The sequence below is a fragment of the Anabrus simplex genome, chromosome 14, assembly GCF_040414725.1.
Source record: "Anabrus simplex isolate iqAnaSimp1 chromosome 14, ASM4041472v1, whole genome shotgun sequence".
Lineage (NCBI taxonomy): Eukaryota > Metazoa > Arthropoda > Insecta > Orthoptera > Tettigoniidae > Anabrus > Anabrus simplex.
In genome coordinates this window covers 101,111,706-101,135,083 of record NC_090278.1, presented here as the reverse complement: position 1 = coordinate 101,135,083, position 23,378 = coordinate 101,111,706, and the positions used below count along the sequence as shown (strand labels likewise).

Below are 23,378 nucleotides of genomic sequence, written 5' to 3'. Positions count from 1 at the left end.
GAACAGTTCCAAAATAACTGTTGTGTTATTTTTTGCCCATCTCTACATCGCAGAGAGAACCACGCTCAGCCAAGAGAGACTCAACCACTAGCAGGCAGAGCAAATTGCCACAATCGCTGCTAACATCCAACGCCAATATCTCAATTAAATTGCCGCTATAGTTGCAATAAAGCAAATGTTGACTAACTACTTGGTGACCTGTGGCTTGTCTGTGGCGTTAATCACTTAAAACCCAAGCGCACCCTTCCTAACCATTTACCACCATACAATTCTGACACGGACACCACACTGAAGAAACGAGAAAACAACCCCGTCAATGCCCCCTAATGTTCTCGATTACGAAGCCTTGCCTAAAGCCACTGATCTCTATACCTGGATGGCTGGTAGCTTGGGTAGCAGTAAGCCGAATAGAAGATGACTGGCGTAGTAAGATGGCAGCGCGCGCATGGTGCAATAGACCACGAGGAGCGCGCTTGCTTTGTTTATGCTTAGTTCAGTGACGCCAGGCCTCTTGATTATCTTATCAAATGCTTTCATTCCCCACCCTGAAGGGGTAGGGCGGGCCACCTAGAGGGTGCCTCTTGATTGTAGTTCCACGAGTGTTCTGTGCTGTGTTATTGCAAAGTAAATAGTAGTGTATTTTACGAATTTAGGTTTGTTGCCTTGTATTATACTTGTGGATTACAATATTCAATTTAAATATGTATGTGTTTATCTGAAATATGAATGAAGAAACATTCTACGGGGTATTAACATACCGCAGTATTCAGCTTATGGATGTACAAACAGAACCGATCAGCAGAAGGAGAGATCATTTCATCGGGGAGTTTTATACTGTACATAAGAATCTTCCTAGGGCAGTGTTTTGAGTTTTAGGTTTATTGTATCTTTTTTCGCATATTCCGGGAGCAAAATGGCAATTAATTTTTGTAGGTTTCCTTTCTCGAAACCCGAACTTCTAAGATCATGGATTATCAGGCGGGAGAATTGGGAGCCTTCTAAAACAGCTGTTCTCTGCTCGGATGGATCTCGTGAGATCTCCGAAGTTAAGCAACATTGGGCGTGGTCAGGAGTTGGATGGGTTACCACGCGCTGTTGGTGGGGGGTAAGGGAATGGAGGAGCGGAAAGGAACTGGCCACCCTACCGCACGTAAACTCCGGCTCAGGAACACCTCTGCGGAGGTTCGGACCTGCCTTCGGGCAGAATAACCCTTACCTTACCTGCTCGGATCACTTAGAGGAAGACTGTTTTGATAGAAATGGACAAACTGTACACCTTAGAAGTGATGTACAGCCAACTGTTTTCAATTTTACTGAACATTAACTGCAAGTAAAGATTTACTTATATATTTTTTTTATTTCTCATAATTAAACTGACGGTTTCGATGAAATAATTGACGTGACCTTATAACAATCTTAGAAAATGAAGTCTGGAGGAATTCTAGACCTTATTTACATCAGTAATAATTATGGGTTTCAGACACTGGAGTGGTGGGAGAAGGGAAAGTGAGGTGGGTGTTTGGGGCTATCCCATTATACTATTCGTGGTATTTGAGACTCTTTTAACTGGTGTTACGGATTTCTGATGATGACTATCAATATCGCTTTGCTAGCTGAATTTAATTAAAGAGGTCTGTAATAGTAAATTAAGCTGCAGGTAATGTGATATATTGACAAGTTTTGAATATTTGCTGGTTTTATAAATGTGTACATTTGCTTCATTTATATTTTAATTTGATAATATGCGCGTTATTTCATGGAAACAGGAAACAGAAATTCAGTATCAAGCACCGATTACGATATGTCGAATCTAGGCCTGTATAGTGAGCTACGTTTATAGGTACATCATTTTAAGAATGCATAATTTCGTGGCATACATGTATACAATTTACAGCAATGTTTCCAGAAACTGGTTGTCACTCGTATTGTGTTACCGATCGCTAATTGCATGCATTCAGCACCTAAGTTAATATTTGTTGGCCGTTATTATACACTCATGTTTATTGCTATCCCGGAGATTTACTGACCTCGGAATGACATGTCAGTGATCCCAATGTCCTTATGCTTTGAGTAAACATGTCTCTATATTTTTAATTATTCCAATGCGCCATTAATTGCGACTTAAAATTGACTATATTATCGTTGCTTCCCCATAAGGAGAGCTCTAGGTTGGGCACGCCAACATGGTGAACCGCGCGCTCAACTTGGCGTACTTTCTCCTGCAGTGGAGACCTGCCATCAGCGATCCATGTATAGAGATCAGTGCCTAAAGCTGAACCACACAGCGGCATACCCACCGCCGTCTGGATCCTCCTATACTGCCTGCTCTATGCGAGCCTTTTTGCGACTACGCTGCGACAAAATTTCTCCGCTATTTTTTTTTTTAATAGATGGCAGACATTGACGCACAAGGTTCTAAACTTTTTCTAATGACGACAGCCTGCAAAACACTATGCAGTATGGTCATATGTTCACTGAAACCCGTAAATTACCGTACATCAGTAATATTAAATATCGGCAATATTACCTGTATGAAGTCGCAGTTGGCCTCTTCATGCACAATTTAAAGATTTTCCTGGACGAAGGCTGGAGTGGGTACCGGTACTTTTTTTATGTTCTTGCCAACGCAATATGAAATTATAGGGGTCTTACGAACGTAGTTAGGATAATAACACTAACAATTTGCTGATATTCTTTGACCTCACACTGTAACAAAACACATTCTGAAAGGGTTTTTTTAAAAATTTGTTTTACGTAGCACCGGCTCAGATAGGTCTTATGGCGACGATGGGATAGGAATGGGAAGGAAGCGGCCGTGACCATAATTAAGGTACAGCCCCAGCATTTGCCTGGTGTGAAAATGGGAAACCACGGAAAACCACCTTCAGGGCTGCCAAGAGTGGGGGTTCGAACGCACTATCTCCCGGATGCAAGCCCACAACTGCGCGCTCCTAACCGCACGGCCAATTCGCCCGGTATTCTGAAAGGGAAGACGTCGCAAGTCGTTGTATTACGCTCGTACGTTTGAAGGACTTCGACAATAGGGTACAACAGCTTAAACGAACTCCTGCAGATGCTTCTCCAGAGCAACAAAATAAGGTTTTGGGTATCAAACTCCTCCTCTGTCCTGATGTATAATCAGTAGCATTTAGCGGTGTCGAAGCTCTAGGCAATGAGATGTTGCCGACACAAATGTGACACTCCATCCTATCTTCAACAACACGAACCTAGTACCCGCAAATTAGGATTTGATTTCCTGTTTCTAGTTTCATTGGAATATTATCGTCTGGATATCTGAGGTTATCCAAAATGTCTAAACATGAAGACGTTTGTTTTGTGTTTGTCCGTCACAATTCTTATCACAAGGAATCCACTATCCTCCACGGCTTTAATCACCTTCTGAAAAAAATCCGCAGCCTGTTTCCAGTCATTCAACCGGCTGAGGAATGGAATGAATGAAGCTCCCATCTAGCAGCGAGGATAGGAATTGTGCCGGCTGCCAAAGCCTGTTGCACTCCTCCGGGGCAATGATTAATGAATGACGGATGAAATGATATTCGAGTGTGTTGCTGGAATGAAACAGAACAGGAAAAACCAGAGTACCGGTATCTGGAGAAAAACCTCTCCCGCCTCCTCTTTGTCCAGTACAAATCTCACATGGAGTGACCGGGATTTGAACCACAGAACCCAGCGGTAAGAGGCCGGCGCACTGCTGCCTGAGCCGCGGAGGGACCATCACCTTCTGAAATAAGGTGTAAAGGCACAGATGCGAGAGTAATCCGAGGATATCCAATTACTTCCTTTATTAGGTCCGTGCCTAGATAAAGCCGACGGACGCTTTTCTCTTAATTCCCTTCTGGACGGTATTTCATGGAGTCGTATCTTTTTTGGCTGCGAACCACCTTGCCGAGATTGGCAAAATCGTACACAACAGTTGAGTATTTCGGGGAAAGAATCTGAAGTTTCACTTCTACGAAAAATATACCTTGCACAAACGGAAAGAAACAAGTACCAACACCTTAAAATCACTTTTGAAATATCTATAAGCATAACATTATTAATTCAATGTTTGAACATTTCTGATTGACTGACTGGTAGCAATGATATCCTAATGATTTTAATGATTTTACTACCAGCTCCGTATTGTACTTTGTTTTTATCCTCTGTTACAACACGATTGTGTGTTTTTCTCTTAGCCATGTTGTAACATTCTATGTTTTTTTCACACCAGTTTTAAGCCTATTTGATTTTCTAAATGTAAATGTTGTTTCTTAGGGTACCATATATTTTAAGGACACTAGGTTCGGGCCCCTGGCCTAACTTTAGGCTAAGATTTATTTCGGCTGATGATGCTTACGACAGTTAAGCGAAACATGTCCCATCTTACAACGCCTGTTTTAATGTTTAATTTCCTAAATATAAAGAAAGATAAGTATTGGAAAGGTGGTGTTAACTATTATTCTTGTTTTAATGTTCGTAATCTGATGTCCAATACGGTCTACAATGAGATTTATTACTTGTAATCAAATGTACAGTAAAAGATAGGATGAATTGAATGACTTCTTTCTTTTTGCTCAACAATCTACTACAACAATCTACCAACTACCAGATGCAATCATTCCCATATATAAACAATACAAACGCGTACACTTACCCCCTGTGCTCTCCCTCAGCAGTCAGTTTGATGTTAGCTTTCGTGATGCTGAGCACTTGGGAGTGAGTCTCATTCGTATTCTTCTCCTTTCCCCCTTTCTTAATTTCTAAATCTTCAGACATTTATTCCATCCTGAAACACTGACAGGTGGACCAGAAGGCCCACCAATTCCCCCTCAGCCTTACAATAACTTATATCACCTTGTTTTAATTTAAGCACCTTTCATGTACATGTTTGATCCACTGACCTCAAGACAAGTTAAGAACTAACAACAAAATACAAAGACAATTACTAAAATGTTAGCATAATTAATGAATAGTTTTTAATATGTTTTTTCCACTTTGTTCTTAACTGTAGTGTTTCACATTCACAATTTTATGAATTAAGATTCTAGCCATTCTGTATTCACGACTTGATCAACGTCAGCCTGGTTAAGACTTAATGTACTTTTGAACAGTTCCTTTGACAATAAATTTAAGACATAGCAAGTTTCTTGGTTTGATGGGGATTGTTTTTTTCCTCGATATTGTTTTCATTGTGGCATATATGGCTGAAGTTGACCTCATTAAGTAAAAGACATCAAAACTAGTACCATTGTTAATAAAGCATAGAAAGTAATTGGTGGACCTTCTATACCTTTGACTGTGATTAATTTGTCAACACAGATCCAGAATGAAACTCACTGCTTGATGATCTCCCAGTTAAGACACACATTAAAATTCCACCAAGATTTCTTACCGAGTTTTTGTACAGATTTAGGAGTAAAATGAACATCATAGTGCAAGGAGAAGATGCCTCGAGTTCTAATGTTAAAAACTTCATATTTGGTCCGTATTGAAAGGAGATTAACACACAACAGAAGAGAGTATAAATGATCCACCTTATATCAATACAAATTATGTTGTTAATACAAAATCACAACATTTTTATTAGGGACTGATTTCGATGGACATCATCCTCACCCATAACAGGTGAAATGAACAAAGATATATTATCTTACAATACAGAATATAAACCATTAATAATGAGATAATATAAAATGGGAGAAATATACAACACGATGCTCAAGGATCACTTTTATGAAATGTACAAGTTAAAACTTGATGGTCAGACAATAAAATAGGAATGAAAATGTTATCACTAGTTTAAAAAGTCATTGCCATTATGTGATGTCTAAAAGCTTTTTGAGCGTGGCATAAATAAAAATTTAAAAAATTTTGACGTCTGAAAGTTGACGTAAATTGTTGTTCCTCTGTAGAAAAATTGTCGTAATCGTTGTTCCTCTGTAGAAAATTTGTAACTTGGTAGTGGCCTGTATCTCAGTTTTCATGAGATAAACATTGAGTCATAAGGTGGTTAAGCAAGTGGATCATGTTTACAGTGTTGACATAAGTATGTGTTGTAAGACCAGAAAGTTCTCGATCCAATGCGGGACCTGAAGTGTAAGAAATTTTGAATTAAAATAAGTTGATGGAAAAGAGGGCATTATGTTAAAAGAATTTTAAAGTACAGGACTAACCTTGATCGGCCTGTTTGTACGGAGAGCGAGAGGAACTGAAGGTTGAAGCTTACAGGGAGCATAGCACATGGTTAAGGGAGGGAGAGGGGCGGGTCAAGAGGGAGGGGAGAGGGGCAATGGAAGGGGCGAGTCAGGCGGACGTGGTAGGGAAGGATAGCGTGATAATTTGTTACGTAAAATCTGATAGAACCAAATATTTTCAGGGAGCTTGACACTGTTGAATACTGATATGAGGACATCAAATAAAATTCTAGGCTTTTCGGAAATGTCATTGAGATTCAGATTCGGATTGAAATATTGGTCTAAATGTATATAGCAGATCTCCGTAGTGACTAGCAAAGGGCCTTTGCTCAACGTATCTAAAATTGTTAAGTCGTGATCTATTCCATTAAATTTGTGTTTGTAATCATGAATGTGCTGACCTACTGCGGAAAACATGTTGTATTTGACAGCATTAAGGTGTTCTGCATATCTAATCTTGAAGTTCCTACCGGTTTGTCCGATATAAGAACTGCCTTGAGTTGGCGGGCCACGTATGGTTTTTGTCATGCTGAAGAAAGCCCGAGTGTTGTTGGTTTCTGCTAGATGATGCATTTTTCGAGACTTCGTCTTCCATCTGTTCTTGAGATCACAAGTTTTTCTTTAGCTTCTGCCTCTTGATATACAGGAAGAATAGTGTCTGTTTTATTATGAATATGGGTATTCCATCAGGTCCTATAGGAGACGATGTGTCTGATAATAGCTTGTGTTTCAAATCAATGTGTGTGACTTTATGAGATTGAAACAGTGTTGAGGGACACGGGTTATAATTAAAAATTGTTTACAATTGACATCCTTGGTATTTAAAATGTTGTGTATTATTATTATTAAATTACGGTATACTGTATTTATTATATTATGTTTGAATAGAACAAATTCATAAATACCCAAATAAAATCCTCTAAACGTGCCGGGCTGAGTGGCTCAGATGCTTGACCGCAACATGGCAGGTTCAATCCGCTCAGTCCGGTCGTCAAATACGCCAGCCTCGTGTTGGTAGATTTAGTGGCACGTAAAAGAACTCCTGCAGGACAAAATTCCGGCAGCTCGGTGTCTCCGAAAACCATCAAAGTAGTTAATGGGGACATAAAAACCGACAACATTATTATTATTATTATTATTATTATTATTATTATTGTTATTGTCTTTTAACACACTTTTTTTCTTTCACAGCCTTAGGCTACAATATTTTAAAACAAATGTTAACATCTGCTTCAAACAAAGGAGCCACATACCGTTATTGCACATACTCAACAGTTATTTGTATATGATAGGTAAGACACTTTATATAACAGGAAAATCCATGGAAGCAATAAAATATATTTAAATAAATTTAATTACACACAATATATCAGTATGGAACTCACCAAGGTTGAAGAATGAAACTAAAATGATAAGTCCACACTTTATGAAGTTTCTAACATGGAAAAACAGTCCCCCACGTTATACAAATGATCTGAATTAGGATTTACAAGTGAATACCTCTCGACAATGTATGTTCGTATGGTGCCAAATTTTCTTAATAAATGGAACGGTTTCAGTAGATGAGGAGGCACAGCAGCTACTTGTGTCCCCCGTTGAGTGATGTACAGGGATTATACTACTGAAGAGGGAGAGAAAACAATTATGAATTTAAAAAAATACTCAAATGTAAATATGTCATTTTTATTCTTCTTTCACATAGGCCTAATATTAAAAAAGCGGTTAAATGTTCAAAATGTATGTGGGTGAATGTTCGAACCCGGACATCCCGCTGCCTCTGAATTCAAAGAATGGTCTATCTAGTGGTGGTTGGTACAGAACAGAGATATTGTTTGCAGTTCATGTTTACTTTCTAAAATGAGAATGTAATCTCTAGGGCAATGCTTTCCTAAGTGCTCTGCCACCAGCCAGCTGTTGGTAAATGGAATACTATGAAATTAATAATGTGAAATAAGAAATTTTGCTAAGTGTCTGATACTGTTCAAACATGTTGGAATAGAGTCATGGCAGGACATAATTTGTTTGAAACCACAGGGAAGGAGGTTGGGAGACTTTGTTTGTTTGTTTGCATCTTTGTCAAGGTGGTCAAGTGAAAGTGTACTACGAGTTTGAACTTTCTTACTGATCATCCAAAGGACTATTCAAGGCTTCCACTCTTAGATGATCTAAGTTCATAAGTTATATTCTTTAGCAACTATAAACATTATATTTACTAATAATTGTGTCTTTTTTTTTTCTTTTTTTTTCCAGACAGATTGTTTTCTGCTCTGTTATTCTGTGGCAAGTAGAAGTTCATATGAAAACGTTGTATCGAAATGGTATCCCGAAATAAGGCACCACTGTCCTCATATTCCAGTAGTATTGGTTGGTAAGTTCACTTTTGTTACTAATGCTCGATTTCACATTCTGAACATACAACTCGCAGGGGAAGTTATCTGCAGGCACTCGGACAAACAAAGTCTGTACAACTTCAGCTAGCAGATCGCGACCACAAATATCACTGACGCTGAGGCAATAAATCTTGATATACCCTAGCTAACTTACATTTTTTCAACAATTTGAGGATTCTCATAATTTTTCCCACAAAACATAATATTATATGGGTTTTGTACTTTAACCCATTTCCGCCTAATATCGTGCTGAACTTTGTCTCGAGTTGCTCTCGATAGTTTGGCATAGCACAAATATAGGGCAGTCTTCCTTCCATGTCTTTGGAAAGAGGCATTATTGATACTGTTGTTTATGTTACCTAAATGTTACGTGGAGTGTCTTTCGCAACTGTAGATCCTTGTCAAAATGGTTGCACAGAGAGGTGAGCATCTGAGGGAACTTATTTGTGGGAAAGCAGTCATAGTGAAGTCTCGTGGGTGAATCACAAGCTGAATTGTGAAAGCAATGAATCTTCATCAGAAGATAAGGTGACCTAACGATGGTCAACTGAAAGCAAATGGAAGTGCAAAGATGATAACATATCATGTATGTTATTATCTCTATCCCCAGGCTGCGTGACTGACTGACGATACTAATGAGGAAATGAAGGCTTACATTATTATGGCTCAAGTAAATAAACTAGTCAAAGAGGAGTAATTTTGAAACTCCGCTGTTCAGCAAAACAATGCTGTTTATGTGCTACTTACTTAAAGATATCTGCATATAATGAAACTGCAGATGCGAGTAAGAAGTGTTTCCACTTTCAATTGGTATACTGTAGTGGCTTGTCTCTGAAGTTTGTGTAAGTGACCTACAGAGCCGCTCACCTCCCACACTCCCTGTGAAGTATAGTGCACGGGTAGTCATGGATCTACTAGACAAATGGAGCTATACAGATTGTAACCCACAAATTAGTCCCCTAGATTGTCCACGTGTTGTCCCAAGGCAGTGCACAAGGTGAGTTAACCACATATCAACCCTCCTGCCATTCTCAAATCTCTATTCGAAGCCGAGCAGCTAATAGCTCTAACCATTATGCACTGTAATAATAATAATCTCTATTTTCTTCAGATGTTAATGAAATTTCGTTTCATCAGAATGGTTCTAAAGCTATCAGTTCATTGATAGTAACATTTGAAATAGAGAAAGAGTTTAAATCTATAGGGATGCAAACTAAATAACAACATCATACAAGATGCAACTAAATGAAAGCCATGCTTGCAAATCCTTGTTTCTTACACCTGATTGCTAAGTTCATTAGCCTCCATAGTAATTTCGCTGTACTGTCTGGCTATCTCTGCAATGTAGCCTACAGCTCACGTCACTGACAACGGCTGAAAGGACTTGATCACCAAATTCGATAAGTATTCCAATGCAACATTCAATACACAATGCAGAATATTCTATTTTTGTATGAGAACATGAAAACATACAAGTACAGATAGACAAATACAATACAATTTTATTATCACTTAAAAATAAATAATCTGTTAGCCCACACCTCCAGATTTCAAGGCAGAGGTGGAATGTTTTCACACTGCTTGAAGAATCTTTGTCAGAAGAGTCACCAAGGCGGGCGTCATCCTGAACCTCATCAGCCTCCCAGGTATCATCTTCAATTTTCTTAATATGGTTCACACGATTCTCCCGTTATCAGGTGTGACACACATATTGAACATTCCCAAGTCCGTATTATATAATTTCACATAATGTTTCACGTGAGGCCATGTGAATTCAACAGGATTTTAATCGCAGTATGAGAAGGGAGGGAGGGGCAGTAAAGCAAATTCATCTAGTACTACTTAGAAAAAGTTTGGATTAGCATGCTTTTAACCATCTCTGTCCATCTCATCATACATGTCAGCATATTCATCAGAAAGCTAGTACCCTGCAGGTGTGGCAGAGAACTGCTAAAGGCTAAGGGAGTTAACCCCAGCAGAAAAGAAACCTTCATTACAGCAAACAAGTCAATAAATGTGTTTTTTTTTAAATCACTTTCAATTCACATAAGAGCCTTGACATGCAAGATCAGCTCAGACACCAGCATTAGCAGATATACAAGTTACAATGGTTTACGGCTTGATGTTAGAGAGGGACGTGCTACCATGCACCAGTTTTGGAGAAGACTATGATCAATATCCCTGGCCTTACAGCGAAGTGCGAAGAAGAGCAATCATGGGGTTCGGTGGGAACACATGGAAAGGCAAGAGGTGAAGAAATTGAGGAATCTGTATTCCCTACACTAGCAGGGTAACAAAAGAGAGATGAGGAATGGAGTTGGATTCATCGTAGCAAAAGCCCTGGAAGGGGTCACTTACATCCTGTATTCAGTGAAAGATTTTAAAAGGCAACTTTGCATCTTGCAAGGGAAAATCTAACTCAGATACAGGTGAGTGCACAACAGACCAGGTGCAACCAGGATGATAAACCTAATACCTGGATGATCTGGAAAAGGCCATGCATGAAGACAGAACCATCATCATAAGAAACCTGAGTGAGCAGATTGGGACACATATGGGTATGGCGGAAGGAAGGTCTTCTTCTGCATGAGAAAAGGCTTGGTTGTGAAAAACATGTGGTTCAAGAAAAGAGTTAGTCACAAGGTACAGTTGGGATGGACAACATAAGACTGTAATGTCATCAGATGAAGGAAGAGCCTTAACAGTGACCACCAGACTTGCACATACCAAAAATACCAACCAGCTGACTATCATGACAGAAGTGAAGACCGCAGATGTAGAATGGGCCAGACTGAAGAACATTTTGGTACCGGAAGCAATGAAATGAGGGAGAAGGAAACATCATTGTGGAATGGAAGAGTGAGAGCAGCCATAAAGAAAGGAATGTATCACAGAAAGAAAAAGACAGACGCCAGAAAATAAAATCGGAATACCTAAAGGATGAGACAACGATCAAAGACCTTGAACAGGTATATTGAGATGAAGAGCTGAAGGTCAAAAGGAGAGTTCTGAAAGACTTGGGAGATTTTTGCACAAAAACTGGATGCAGGTTATATGACGTTGCTATACAGCATGGTCAAAGGCAAAAAGAAACCGAAGAATACGATAGAGGCACTTGAAGATGAAAATGGGAATATAGTCAGAAGGGAATGTGATATCAGAGAGGTGCTGAAGAAGCACTTCAGAGAAAAAAGTGAAACCTAGAGCTGGATGTGGAAAGCGGCTCGGAGGAGCCTCCTATCACTTGGGCAGAACCTAAAGCAGCATTACGATTTACGCCTGAAGAAAAACAGCCAGGAGGAGATGAAGTGAATGCAGTTATGATCAAAGCAGTACTTAATGCAGTGTCAAAGGACAGCAAGGTAACTACAGACTGGAACAAGTGTGTTTATCATTCCTCTGTTCAAGAAAGGGAATAGAGAGATATCTCTACTATCACATGGGCTGGAAATTCTCGAGATCATAGAGTGAAAGCTGCAAACCATCATAGAACCACAGTTTGAAGAACAGCAGTATGGCTTCAGAAGTAACGAGTCAGCTATAGAAAGGCAAGGACTTGATCCTTTTACTCCTGGATATTGAAAAACCACACAAGTGTTGCAAGAGAGAAGATCCTTAAGGGAAGTCCAGATGTTGTACAAGGACTGTACCAGTTGTGCACGAGTTGGAGAGGGGTACTTACCATTTCTTGTGTCCAGATGTAGTGTCCCCACTGCTGTTTATCTCGGTTGTGGACGATAGGATGAGGTGCATTACGGAACATCTAGCAAACTCAATGCAGTTGTCTTTGCTGTTGTTGTATGAGAAACAGCTGCAGGCAAGACTTGACAGGTGGAAGGCCATGTTTCAGAGATGAACCTGAAGATCAGTTGAATCTACCTCAACAACAAGGATGCAACAGGTGATGTTAAGATTTCAAAGAAAGCAAAATTAGCACCATTCAGCTGCTACTTCATACCAATCTTGACCTTGAGACTTGACAAGACTGCAGGCATGAGAGACGAAGTTTCTGAGGTTCACTACACTCAGACACAAAAAGGGGGTGGAGCTGATGAGAACACCCTGAGCGCACTTTGGTTATGGTCAAGACTGACATTGTAGCTGGGGAAAGAATAATGTCATGAAGAACAGAACAGAGGAGAGGAGAAGAGGCTCAGCAACAGTAATGAGGAAACTTGAACTCTAAACTGATGATGATTCTTTTACATTTTCTACTCTTAATTTGGGCTTAAAGCAAGAAGCGCATCACAGTGCTGTTTAACCCTAGGAGTGCCGAGTGTTTTTCTTAAATGCCAGGCCATTTTTGCATGTATTATACATTTATGTTTTTAACAAATTTATGCACATTTAGTACAGAAAAGTTAGGCATGCAGCACACCATATTACTCAGAAATCTTTATTTAAGATGCTTATATAAGTATTAGATCATTTACTTGCATATCTGGTATCAGGCGATCAAAAATTTGGAAAACTAAAAAAAAAAAAGTGTTTTTCATATTTTCAAGTTCACCATTAGTAATAAAAAACCACACATTAAAAAAAAAACACTATATACAAAACGCAAAATTTCTTCTAGTTTAAAAAAATATTAAGTTCTCAAATGTAAAAACATATAATCGCAAGGGAATTATAATTTCCGAGCTGCACACAGTTCCGTCAGCCACCGAGCACTGCTGGGGGTCATTCTCGGAGAGTTTTCTATTCCTGCCATGCCTCATAGGCCTCCAGAAATGCTGCAATTTATGATAGCATTCACGGTGCACCCCATATTTATTAGAATGGCAATTTACTTTTTCATTTCGGAGACAGTTACATCAAACCATGTTCGCATACAAGAAAAGGCCTACATTTCCCCAGAATTCTTTTTAGGTTTTTCTTTCCGCATAATCATTACTTTCTTTCACCAAGAGCTTCCAAATCAAATCCGTAAAGAACAAGTAGAAATACATAATAGCTGGACTGCTTCGGGGCGGACAGATCAAAATGCCAGGATCCCTTACGAACACTTTGGTGTTACGGAAACAGTATCATCCAACGAAACGTCGGCAGGCCTGCTCTCTTCATCGAAATCACTTTCAACTTCAGATTCTGGAATGTATTCTTCTCCCCTCTCAGAAGAATCATCAGCTAAAGAAAATATATCGCTGGAAGAGGAAGCATCCCACTCATCTTCAAGAACTTTGTGAATATCACTTGAATCACGTAGCTCATCATCCAGGATAAAAGTTTATACTTCAAAAGAAATAATTTAAGAATAAACTCAATCTGTTTAAAGATAACGAAAGATATTCACAGAAACTCACAGGCACAGCGAGCGAGCGCGAAGTTTTATAGCAAATTAGATGGCAGGAAGATGAGAAAAGAGTAGCTGAATTTATACCTACCCTGACCTTGACTGAGTCATTTCCAGCTAGTAAGGAATGTGATGAAAGACTTGAAGCTTCCTCTTTAATGTCTTACTTATTAAAATAGCGTAAGTGAACGATAAATGATGTTATGGCTGGTTAAGCGAATGCATGTACTATGCGTCGCGCATGCGACGTTGGCATTGTAGTGACACACTATTGAGTCGCAAGCGCGACGTTTGGCAGTTCTAGGGTTAACAACACTTACTTTCCACTTTCCTGTTTGCCTTGGGAAGTGACACAATGTTATATTAGCTATCACATGGTATACTGTACACCCACCTGGTCTCGATGGCAAGGGAGGAGAGATGGTGGTTTACAAACCTCTCCACAGCGTTCATGTAGAGTGAGCGTGCCAGCCCTTCCTACTTCACATGAGGGTGATGTCACAAAGGGCATCCAGTCATAAAAACTCGCTTGATATCGGATGCGACAAGGGTTGGACAAACATACAGTTGTTTTCTTATAAACCATTTAAAATAATTTTTAATAATAACAATTAAATAAAAATCAGAAAATCATGTATTGAAATTTTCAGTAAGAGAGGATATTTTTACTATTTTTGGCCAGAATCATTTATCTGTAGGAAGAATGTACAAAACTGTTTGAATGAAATACTGTATTATTTTATGGGTTTTGTTAGTTCACCCAGAAAGTGACCATCTAAATTTCACTGCACGTGATAGCATAGGGCACTGTATTTTCAGTTTCACTAAAATATTGAACAACACAACACGACACTGATGATCGCTAAATGAGGCCATTAGTCTTCATTCAATAAAGAAGTCGCAGCGAGCCACACTTCTCGGTGGTGGTGGTGGTGGTGATTTTTGTTTTAAGAGGAAGTACAACGAGGTAATCATCCTCTCTGAACAAATAAGTGGAAGAGAATTTTAAAATATAAAACAAAATTATTTATTCAATAAAGTTATTTGGAAACGCAGTACAAAATAAAACAAAAAACAATTATAGAATTAGGCTGAAAGGATTACTAACGTATCAAAAGGGAACGTACGTTCCCTGAGTAACAGTACACTTGTAATTTATATACCCTTGATAAGTCCACTGTCGCACATAAAGCGGATGACGAGATCAGCAGTAGTCGCGTCATCGGCTAGTATGCATTCGAGTGTTTCCTGCAGGCCGAGGCTCCGTCTTAGGCCAGAGAGATCGGCGCATTCTGTAAGGATGTGGGCCACGGTGAAGTCGGCACCACAAGAACACACTGGGGGGTCTTCCTTCTAGGAGACAAGAGTGCGTGGATCGTAAATGACCTATCCTCAGCCTGCACAGTACTATGGCCTCTCTCCGTGAAGGTCGGAAAAGAGGACCGCCACACGGTAGTTGTCTTCTTAATTGCTCTCAGCTTGTTGGGAGTTCGGATATCTAGCCACTCCGATTCCCAGGACGCCAAGATGGTTCGACGTAGCTGAGAACAAATATCCTTAGCAGGTACATTGACTGGTCTTGGAGGTAAAAGTACAGCTTCCTTTTCAGCTTCTTCTTCGTTTCCCGCAATCCCAACGTGGCTTGGAAGCCACGCGAGAGTGATTCTGGTGCCAGCATCCCATAACCTGGCTAGAAGGTCATGTATCTGCTGTACCAGTGGGTGCTACGAGAAACAGGTTTCAATAGACTGCAGAGAGCTTAACGAATCGGTACACAACAGAAAGTGGTTTCTTCCGTCACACAGTGCAAACTGCAGAGCCTCTAAGATGGCGTAAAGCTCTGCAGTATACACGCTACATACATTCGGGAGCGAGATCTTCGTATTCATATCATCGATGACGAAAGAGCAACCAACATTATCTCCGATTTTTGAACCATCCATGAAGATAAGTCTCGCAGCCGGATATTGGTGAACAAAGTCCTGGAAATACCTCCGATAAACGTGTTCACCTTGGGTCCACGTAGCAGATCTAGACGTATATCCGGTCGCGGAACCAACCACGGAGACATCACAAACCTAAATCATTATCATGCAAGCAGATATCTCAGAAAACTGTGTGGCTGGAGTTAATGCAGGCATGCAAGGTCATGTCATCAGTACCAAGCAAGTGGTCATTTGAGAGATAGTAGTTTCAGACCCTACTTTACTTGTCTGTGTGTTCCACACAGAACACTGCTACATATCCATCATTTCCCAACACGATGGACCACAGCCACATTTTCATTCCAGTACATGTGCTTAACTTTTCCTAACTGTTGGATTGGAAGCTCTTCAAACGAAAACTGAACTCTCAAGGTCACTCCGTCCGTCTCAATGTGATTTTTCCTCTGGGTTTTTCTTGAAGATCACGTCTGTGCCCTGCCATTTGCTGCAGAATTTACCAGCGCTTTGACAAAACAGTCACTGAAGCAGTGGCTACTTACAGCGTGTGGACGTCTGGTGAGTTGGCAAAGGTGCACATAGGAAATTTGACCATTATTGGTCCTCGACAAGCTCGTGGGTAGCTGTTAGGCCCGCAGACTCGTTATTATTCATACGCTTTGAGAATCGGCTATTCTCTTTATCATAAACCAAAATTTGTCATAACCCAACAAACAATATAGCATAGCGGTCAGAACGTACACATGCAATAAAACTTGCTAGATATTCGGCCATGTGCACAATTCCGTTACCAGTAGGCATCTCATGCAAGCAAAGGGATGTCCTGGAGGAATTTATTTGGCACAGAAACAACATTTAGACAATAATTTAAATAAAAACTTGGATGAAGAAAATGTATTGTTCATCTTAGCAAATCAGTATGTGAAAAGAAGAAAAATGAAAGATAGATAACATGAAGCGTAGCCACTAGATAGGTCAGGTGTTGAGTCACTTCAGGAGGACATTCATCACGCACTTTGATGAAACAGAAGGTAATTGAGCAAAGGACCTAAACACATCAACCTTCCATAACCTCACAACCATCATCGCTGAAAGTGAAAATGCCGTAAATAAAGTCCCCCATGATTTACGTGATGAGATCAGACACGAGGTTAAGAAGAAATAATTATCGCGATACATAAACAAGATTAACAACAACAACAGCCAGAAAAGCAAAACTGATAACGCTCAACTCAGGAAACTCAAAGACAAAATTAAGCATAACAATCTATTAATAACAAAGGCAGACAAAGGTAATACCACAGTCACCGTCGACAGAAACGAATACATCACTAAAACTAAACAATGTTTCCTAGATGACACCTTTCAAATCAAATGAAGACATCCATCTGTCAGTATCCAAAGAAATCTAAAAATATCACTGAAAAACACCCACTTTCTCCTTAACCAGCAAGAAAGCTGACCATAATGAATCCTCAACTGCCGACTGCAAAAGACTAGCCTAAAATCGCTAGAGGCTTTACGTCGCACCGACACAGATAGGTCTTATGGCGACGATGGGATAGGAAAGGCCTAGGAGTTGGAAGGAAGCGGCCGTGGCCTTAAGGTACAGCCCCAGCATTTGCCTGGTGTGAAAATGGGAAACCACGGAAAACCATTTTCAGGGCTGCCGATAGTGGGATTCGAACCTACTATCTCCCGGATAGGCCTAAAATCCACAAAGATAATGTACCCATGAGACCGATCATCAATTATAGATCAAGCCCGACTTACAAATTATCATGCTTCATACAAACATTTCTCAAAAAACACTACACATTATTAGCCAAGAACAGATTTCTGTAACATCACCAAAGAGCTGAAAATCAAACAACACCACGTCCTAGCATCATATGATATCATTAACATGTACCCTAACATACCCACACGGAAAACAATGAGAGTAATAGAATCAAATTTAAAAAATCACAGTAATCTAAGCATCCTCGAAATAGATGAATTCATTAATTTACTTGAATCTGCCCTAAACAATAATTACTTTAGATTCCATGACACTATCTACAAGGCATTCCCATGGGTTCACCAGCTTCCGGAATACTAGCTGAGATCTACATAGACCACTAATTAACAATATATCATTCTGGTGCAGATTTGTAGATGATATCTTCGTTGTTTTCTTGATGCACCCTAACCCACAAGCTGCTTCCCCCTCCCCACCACCTCTCTTTCTTAACGCTATGACAGCCACAAGACGTACATGCAACAGTGTGCAACATTCTCCCAACTATGCTCTAGGAGACACACACACACACGCACGCATGCACACACACAATGTACACAACCTATTTAAGAGGCACACTATCAGTTGTTCTAATACCTATCTTCCTTTTCTTCTTTCTCAGATTTTTTAAACTTACCTTGCGGAACGCAAGTATGAAGAGGGGAGCACCCACAACACACTTTCATTGATTTCAATATGTCGCACACAGCAACGTAAACCTCAACAAGGAAGTTTGATATAGACTAGCATGTTTTTCAGCATTGATATAGACTGAGAGGTTACTAAACCTCTTCTTCTTATAAACACGACGTCTCTGCCTATTTGCTGCCCAACAATGCACTTTGAATCATCTCATAAAACTGTTGGACATAGTATTGGCAATTAACATAGATATTCGAACTTGACACCAGATTGTCAGTGATTCTTGATCAAGTCTTAGAATTGTATCCAACCTCGGCAAATATAATTTTTGAAATATGTATAAATCATGGGACCAGGGAAAAAGCCCTCTAACCCCCAAAACTGTGCCATATGTATATATCTTAACCTTAAGTATTTTTTAGAATAGTGGCATTCATGTTTATTTTAATGGTATTCTTGTTTAATTTTAATTTTAGTAGTATTTATTCTGTACAGTCACTATTAAGCAGGTTCTTCAACAGCTGAAGATGACCTATTTACAGGTCGAAACCGGTGCTGTCCTTTTATGTAAATAATATTGACACTATGTAAAATAAAGTATTGATTAGGTGAAGAACTCATCCTTCATACTTGTGTACTTGAACCATCAATATGAACCATGAAGCTAATAAATTATAGTATTTGTGAGGTAAGGTAATAACTCTCACAGCTGATGTAGTTTCACCCTTTTGTTCTGTCAAAGTGTAAAATCCCAGAGGGACATGACTTACCTTACATCCCATCACACGCTCTAATGCCAAGTCTCCACAATGCCAGTTGATGAGATAATTGACAGAAGACAGTTGACTGGCTACGTGTGAACACAATTGTCCAGGAGTAGATGGAGGACAACCAACTGTGCCGAGCTGCGCCCTCCTCCCCCTCCACCTACCCGGAGCTGAGTATTGTCGTGTGAACGTGACAGGCCAGTAGCTGTGCCAGTTTGCTTGTGTCAACTGCATGGCCTTGACAATTCAAATACTTAGATTTTTAAATTATTTGTAAGCTGTTGGTGTAATTATGGCCCCAAAGCGTGGAGACGATACTGACGTAAAATATGCACATCAAGCGGCACATTCTGAGATTACTGATAAAATGAACTTTACCTGTCTCAGCAATGAATTCCTGGCACTCCTCATGCGACACTATAGAGGCTGTGCACTCAGCCATCTACTGCCATGACAACTTTCGCCAACAACTGACACTGTGTAAATGCGGCTTAAGGTGCAATGTTGTCCAAATTGACAGAAACCTCCCGAATAAAGGAAGCAGAGGCGGGACGGTGGTGTGACATGGTGCCTGTCCTTCAGAAATCACGATGCATTCTGAGGCAGCGAGGTACATTGCTTACTTACCTTAGACAAGGACTTGTCCAGTTCTTTTGTGCTTGTGTATTTAACATATGTAATTCATAAATTGCTATTTTCAGCAACCAAGATCGACCTGCGAGAAGAGGACGGGGACGCTCTCACCGAGGCAGATGGCAGAATGCTCAAGAAGAGGATCAAGGCCGCCCGTTATGTTGAGTGCTCCGCTAAGAACATGCAGGGCATAGAGGAAGTGTTTATAGAGGCCATACGGACTGTCATGAAGAAGCCCAGGCCTCGAGTCCAGAGAACGTGTCTTGTTCTGTAGAGTGTGTGTTGTGTGTAAATAGCCTTTGTGCTCCTGGCTCTAATGTAGAATTTTAAAACTTCATCTTTGAGCTCAAACCTCTTGTACAGTTGCAAATTCCTACCAAATGTAACCTACACAAATGAATCCATCCAGTAAATTATGTTTCCTTGTGAGGCAAAATTCATTCTTTAATGTGTGATGATGCCAGCTTAAAAATTCTTTGTCTGTTCATACCAAACTGTAAATAACAGGTTAAGATTAGAAGAGTGAGAAATACAAGGAGGAAGGACAATTTGCACATATCCTCATGAATCCCTGTTCTTCTGCTTCCTGACTTCATTGGCTGGGCAGGCTTCAACAGTGTTCCTCCCTTCTTATATATGACTTGTGCTAGGATACACAGATCCAAGAGCTACGGATGGTCTTCCTTATGTGCCCTTTCACATTACTTTTCATTCTTGCGATAGCAGTATGATACGGGAGCAGAATGAAAAGTGAGTTTATGGTGACAACAGTAAGTGTATTGTTTGCAGGAGATGGAATAAAAAATAGATCTGTGAAGCCTGATCTGGTGTTACCCTCTTTTATTAATTACAGTGATGGGTGCCATAAACAAGGAGAAACAGGAGTTTGTAGATGATGCAGTGAATCTGGAAAGGATATGGAAGATGTAGTCAAGAGTTTGGAAGATATAGTTATGTATCAACGTGATAAAAGTACATGTTAAGTGGCACAAAACAGGGCAGTGTTCCAGTATAGGAACAATCAAATCAGGGGAGTAAGACAGCTGAAAATCCTACAAACACACATTAATGAGAAATAAATAAATATAGAAAGCCAGAAAAGACAAATTAGTAGACTCTCTAGAATAAAAGATCCAGAAGTGGTTTGACATATGGATTGTTGCGTCCTACATACAAGCACTTAGCCATGGAGCTGGATGGTCTGCAAGAAGGAAGAGAAGCAATGAGATGAGTAAGCTATGAACAGAGAAAAGCAGCCCAGCAAACGACAGAGCTGATGGAATATAGTAAACAGTGTTTCCAGTATCAAACATTGATTTTCCTTGAAAGAATCTCCGAAGTCTACTTAATGAGCTTTCTAAACATTCTCAAATTTATGTCTGCTAAAACTGGTCTGAGAACATCTGAAATACTGCGTCATTGATGCACGACGTCTCTGGCAAGGGCAATAACAACATTGTATGGGAGAGTGGTAACCAGATCAAAACCCAATCTCTCTGTGACTCCATATTATCATCGAGCACATCCTGTTATTCAGGTTTCCGGCCCTCAAAAAATGGAAGTTCGGATGATTCTCTGTTTACTCTTGATACTATCTCATATTCCAGTTTTGATAAATGAACACAGCCAAAATGTTTCAGTTCATTAAATCATATCAGATTGCAGTCACCAAGCGAATTATTTGTTTGTTTCATTCGCATGTCATCTATGGATCACGTTTATACGATCTTTTCTTTGCAGGTGTTCTAAATTCTTTGTCGTGTAGCGTGCCACATCTCCCTCCTGGATCCCCCCTTCTTCCAAGTCCTTGTACTCTCGAGTATCCTGTGTGCTGGCCCCTTTCTATTTTAAAAGCAACAGGCGTCATGCAAGAACCACGATTTCTTTCCTTTCTGAGATGCTCAGTCTCCCATCAACACTCTCAGGTTCTACATACCGAGCAACCAAAACACGTGTCGCTGCATGCTCATGGCAATTAGGATCATTAAAGTATTCCGACTAGTAATTATTTTTGGGTACCTTTGTACTTCGGGTAGAGAAATTAATTTCAATGAAAATAAAGATTTAAAAAAGTGATTTTATAGAGCAAATACAAAAGTCTACACCAACACGATCCACGAAACAGAAAACAATCCACCAAGAGTTGTTTAATTGATGCATAGAACATGCAGAGAGAAAGCACTAAGCTACATACGCATTTACCTTGTGTTTGGTAATATCAATTTACTGAGTTCGCTAACAGGAATCCAGTAGAAACTCATTTACAAGCATTCTCACTCACTGGTTATAGTCTTGGGAAACACTGATCAATTCGTTTTAAAAACATCTCCAAAATATCCCTCTCTGGCAACCAGAAATCATTTACGACAACATAAAAACGCAAAACAATCAATATATTATTCACAATATAATGACATACAAAAGGTAAACATAACTATTTCATAAAAAGTTCTATAAAAATTGATCTGAAAATTGTAATAAAACATTCAAAAGAAAAGCTAATAAAAATCCCACCAAGTTCAGACATACTTATTGTTCTGATGCCGTAAGCTGCACTGTTGAATGAAGTTCTCTTTGCGTTTCATGTCCTGGTAAGCCTACAACAACACAGTAAAATACCTTGAACTACAAGAGCACAAACAAACTGGTCCAATCCACAAATACTACACAATTAACATACATACATTACTGACATACCTTTCAGTGTTCAGTCTGCAAGCCTCTGTGTCCTCTATCTGCAACTAGTTCTGTGGCCTCATTTACTTCTATACCTCTTATTTTTAAATCGTAGGAAACTGAGTCTAACCATTCTCTTCTTGATCTCCCTCTACTTCTCTTACCCTCCATAACAGAGTCCATTATTCTTCTAGGTAACCTATCCTCCTCCATTCACCTCATATGACCCCACCACTGAGGCCGGTTTATGTGTACAGCTTTAACCATCACGTTCATTCCTAACTTAGCCTTTATATCCTCATTCCGAGTAACCTCCTGCCATTGTTCCCACATGTTTGTACCAGCAATCATTCTCGCTACTTTCTTATCTGTTATTTTTAACATATGAATAAGATCCCAGCTTTTGCTCCTGTAAAGCAAAGTTGGTCTGAAAAGAGGGATGTATTAAGATTTCACCTGTCCAGTGATTCCCTGGGATGTATTATGATTTCACCTGTCCAGTGATTCCCTGGGATGTATTATCATTTCACCTGTTCAGTGATTCCCTGGGATGTATTATGATTTCACCTGTTCAGTGATTCCCTGGGATGTATTATGATTTCACCTGTCCAGTGATTCCCTGGGATGTATTATGATTTCACCTGTCCAGTGATGCCCTGGGATGTATTATGATTTCACCTGTCCAGTGATTCCCTGGGATGTATTACGATTTCACCTGTCCAGTGATTCCCTGGGATGTATTATCATTTCACCTGTTCAGTGATTCCCTGGGATGTATTATGATTTCACCTGTCCAGTGATTCCCTGGGATGTATTATGATTTCACCTGTCCAGTGATTCCCTGGGATGTTTTATCATTTCACCTGTCCAGTGATTCCCTGGGATGTATAATGATTTCACCAGTCCAGTGATTCCCTGGGATGTTTTATCATTTCACCTGTCGAGTGATTCCCTGGGATGTATTATGATTTCACCTGTCCAGTGATTCCCTGGGATGTATTATGATTTCACCTGTCCAGTGATTCCCTGGGATGTATTATGATTTCACCTGTTCAGTGAT

At 39.8% G+C, this 23,378-nt stretch overlaps 3 protein-coding genes across 3 annotated transcripts in view; 1 reads left to right on the top strand and 2 right to left on the bottom strand.

The window, feature by feature from the left end:
* The window catches only part of LOC136885616 (uncharacterized), a 143,744-nt gene extending 136,419 nt beyond the window's left edge, over nucleotides 1-7,325 (bottom strand). The window contains exon 1 of the mRNA XM_067158314.2: nucleotides 7,100-7,325. The gene's annotated coding sequence lies outside the window, so the exon portion shown is untranslated. The remainder of the gene's footprint in view (nucleotides 1-7,099) is intronic.
* RhoL (Rho-like) overlaps nucleotides 1-20,465 on the top strand; it is a 91,049-nt gene extending 70,584 nt beyond the window's left edge. Inside the window, exons 4-5 of the mRNA XM_067158316.2 lie at nucleotides 8,445-8,562; nucleotides 19,711-20,465. Coding sequence (XP_067014417.1) covers nucleotides 8,445-8,562; nucleotides 19,711-19,916 — 324 coding nt within the window. The 3' untranslated portion in view covers nucleotides 19,917-20,465. The remainder of the gene's footprint in view (nucleotides 1-8,444; nucleotides 8,563-19,710) is intronic.
* A 144-nt stretch (nucleotides 20,466-20,609) lies between these two features.
* Nucleotides 20,610-23,378, bottom strand: part of LOC136885639 (trichohyalin) — a 193,928-nt gene continuing 191,159 nt past the window's right edge. Inside the window, exon 15 of the mRNA XM_068230311.1 lies at nucleotides 20,610-22,239. Coding sequence (XP_068086412.1) covers nucleotides 22,162-22,239 — 78 coding nt within the window. The 3' untranslated portion in view covers nucleotides 20,610-22,161. The remainder of the gene's footprint in view (nucleotides 22,240-23,378) is intronic.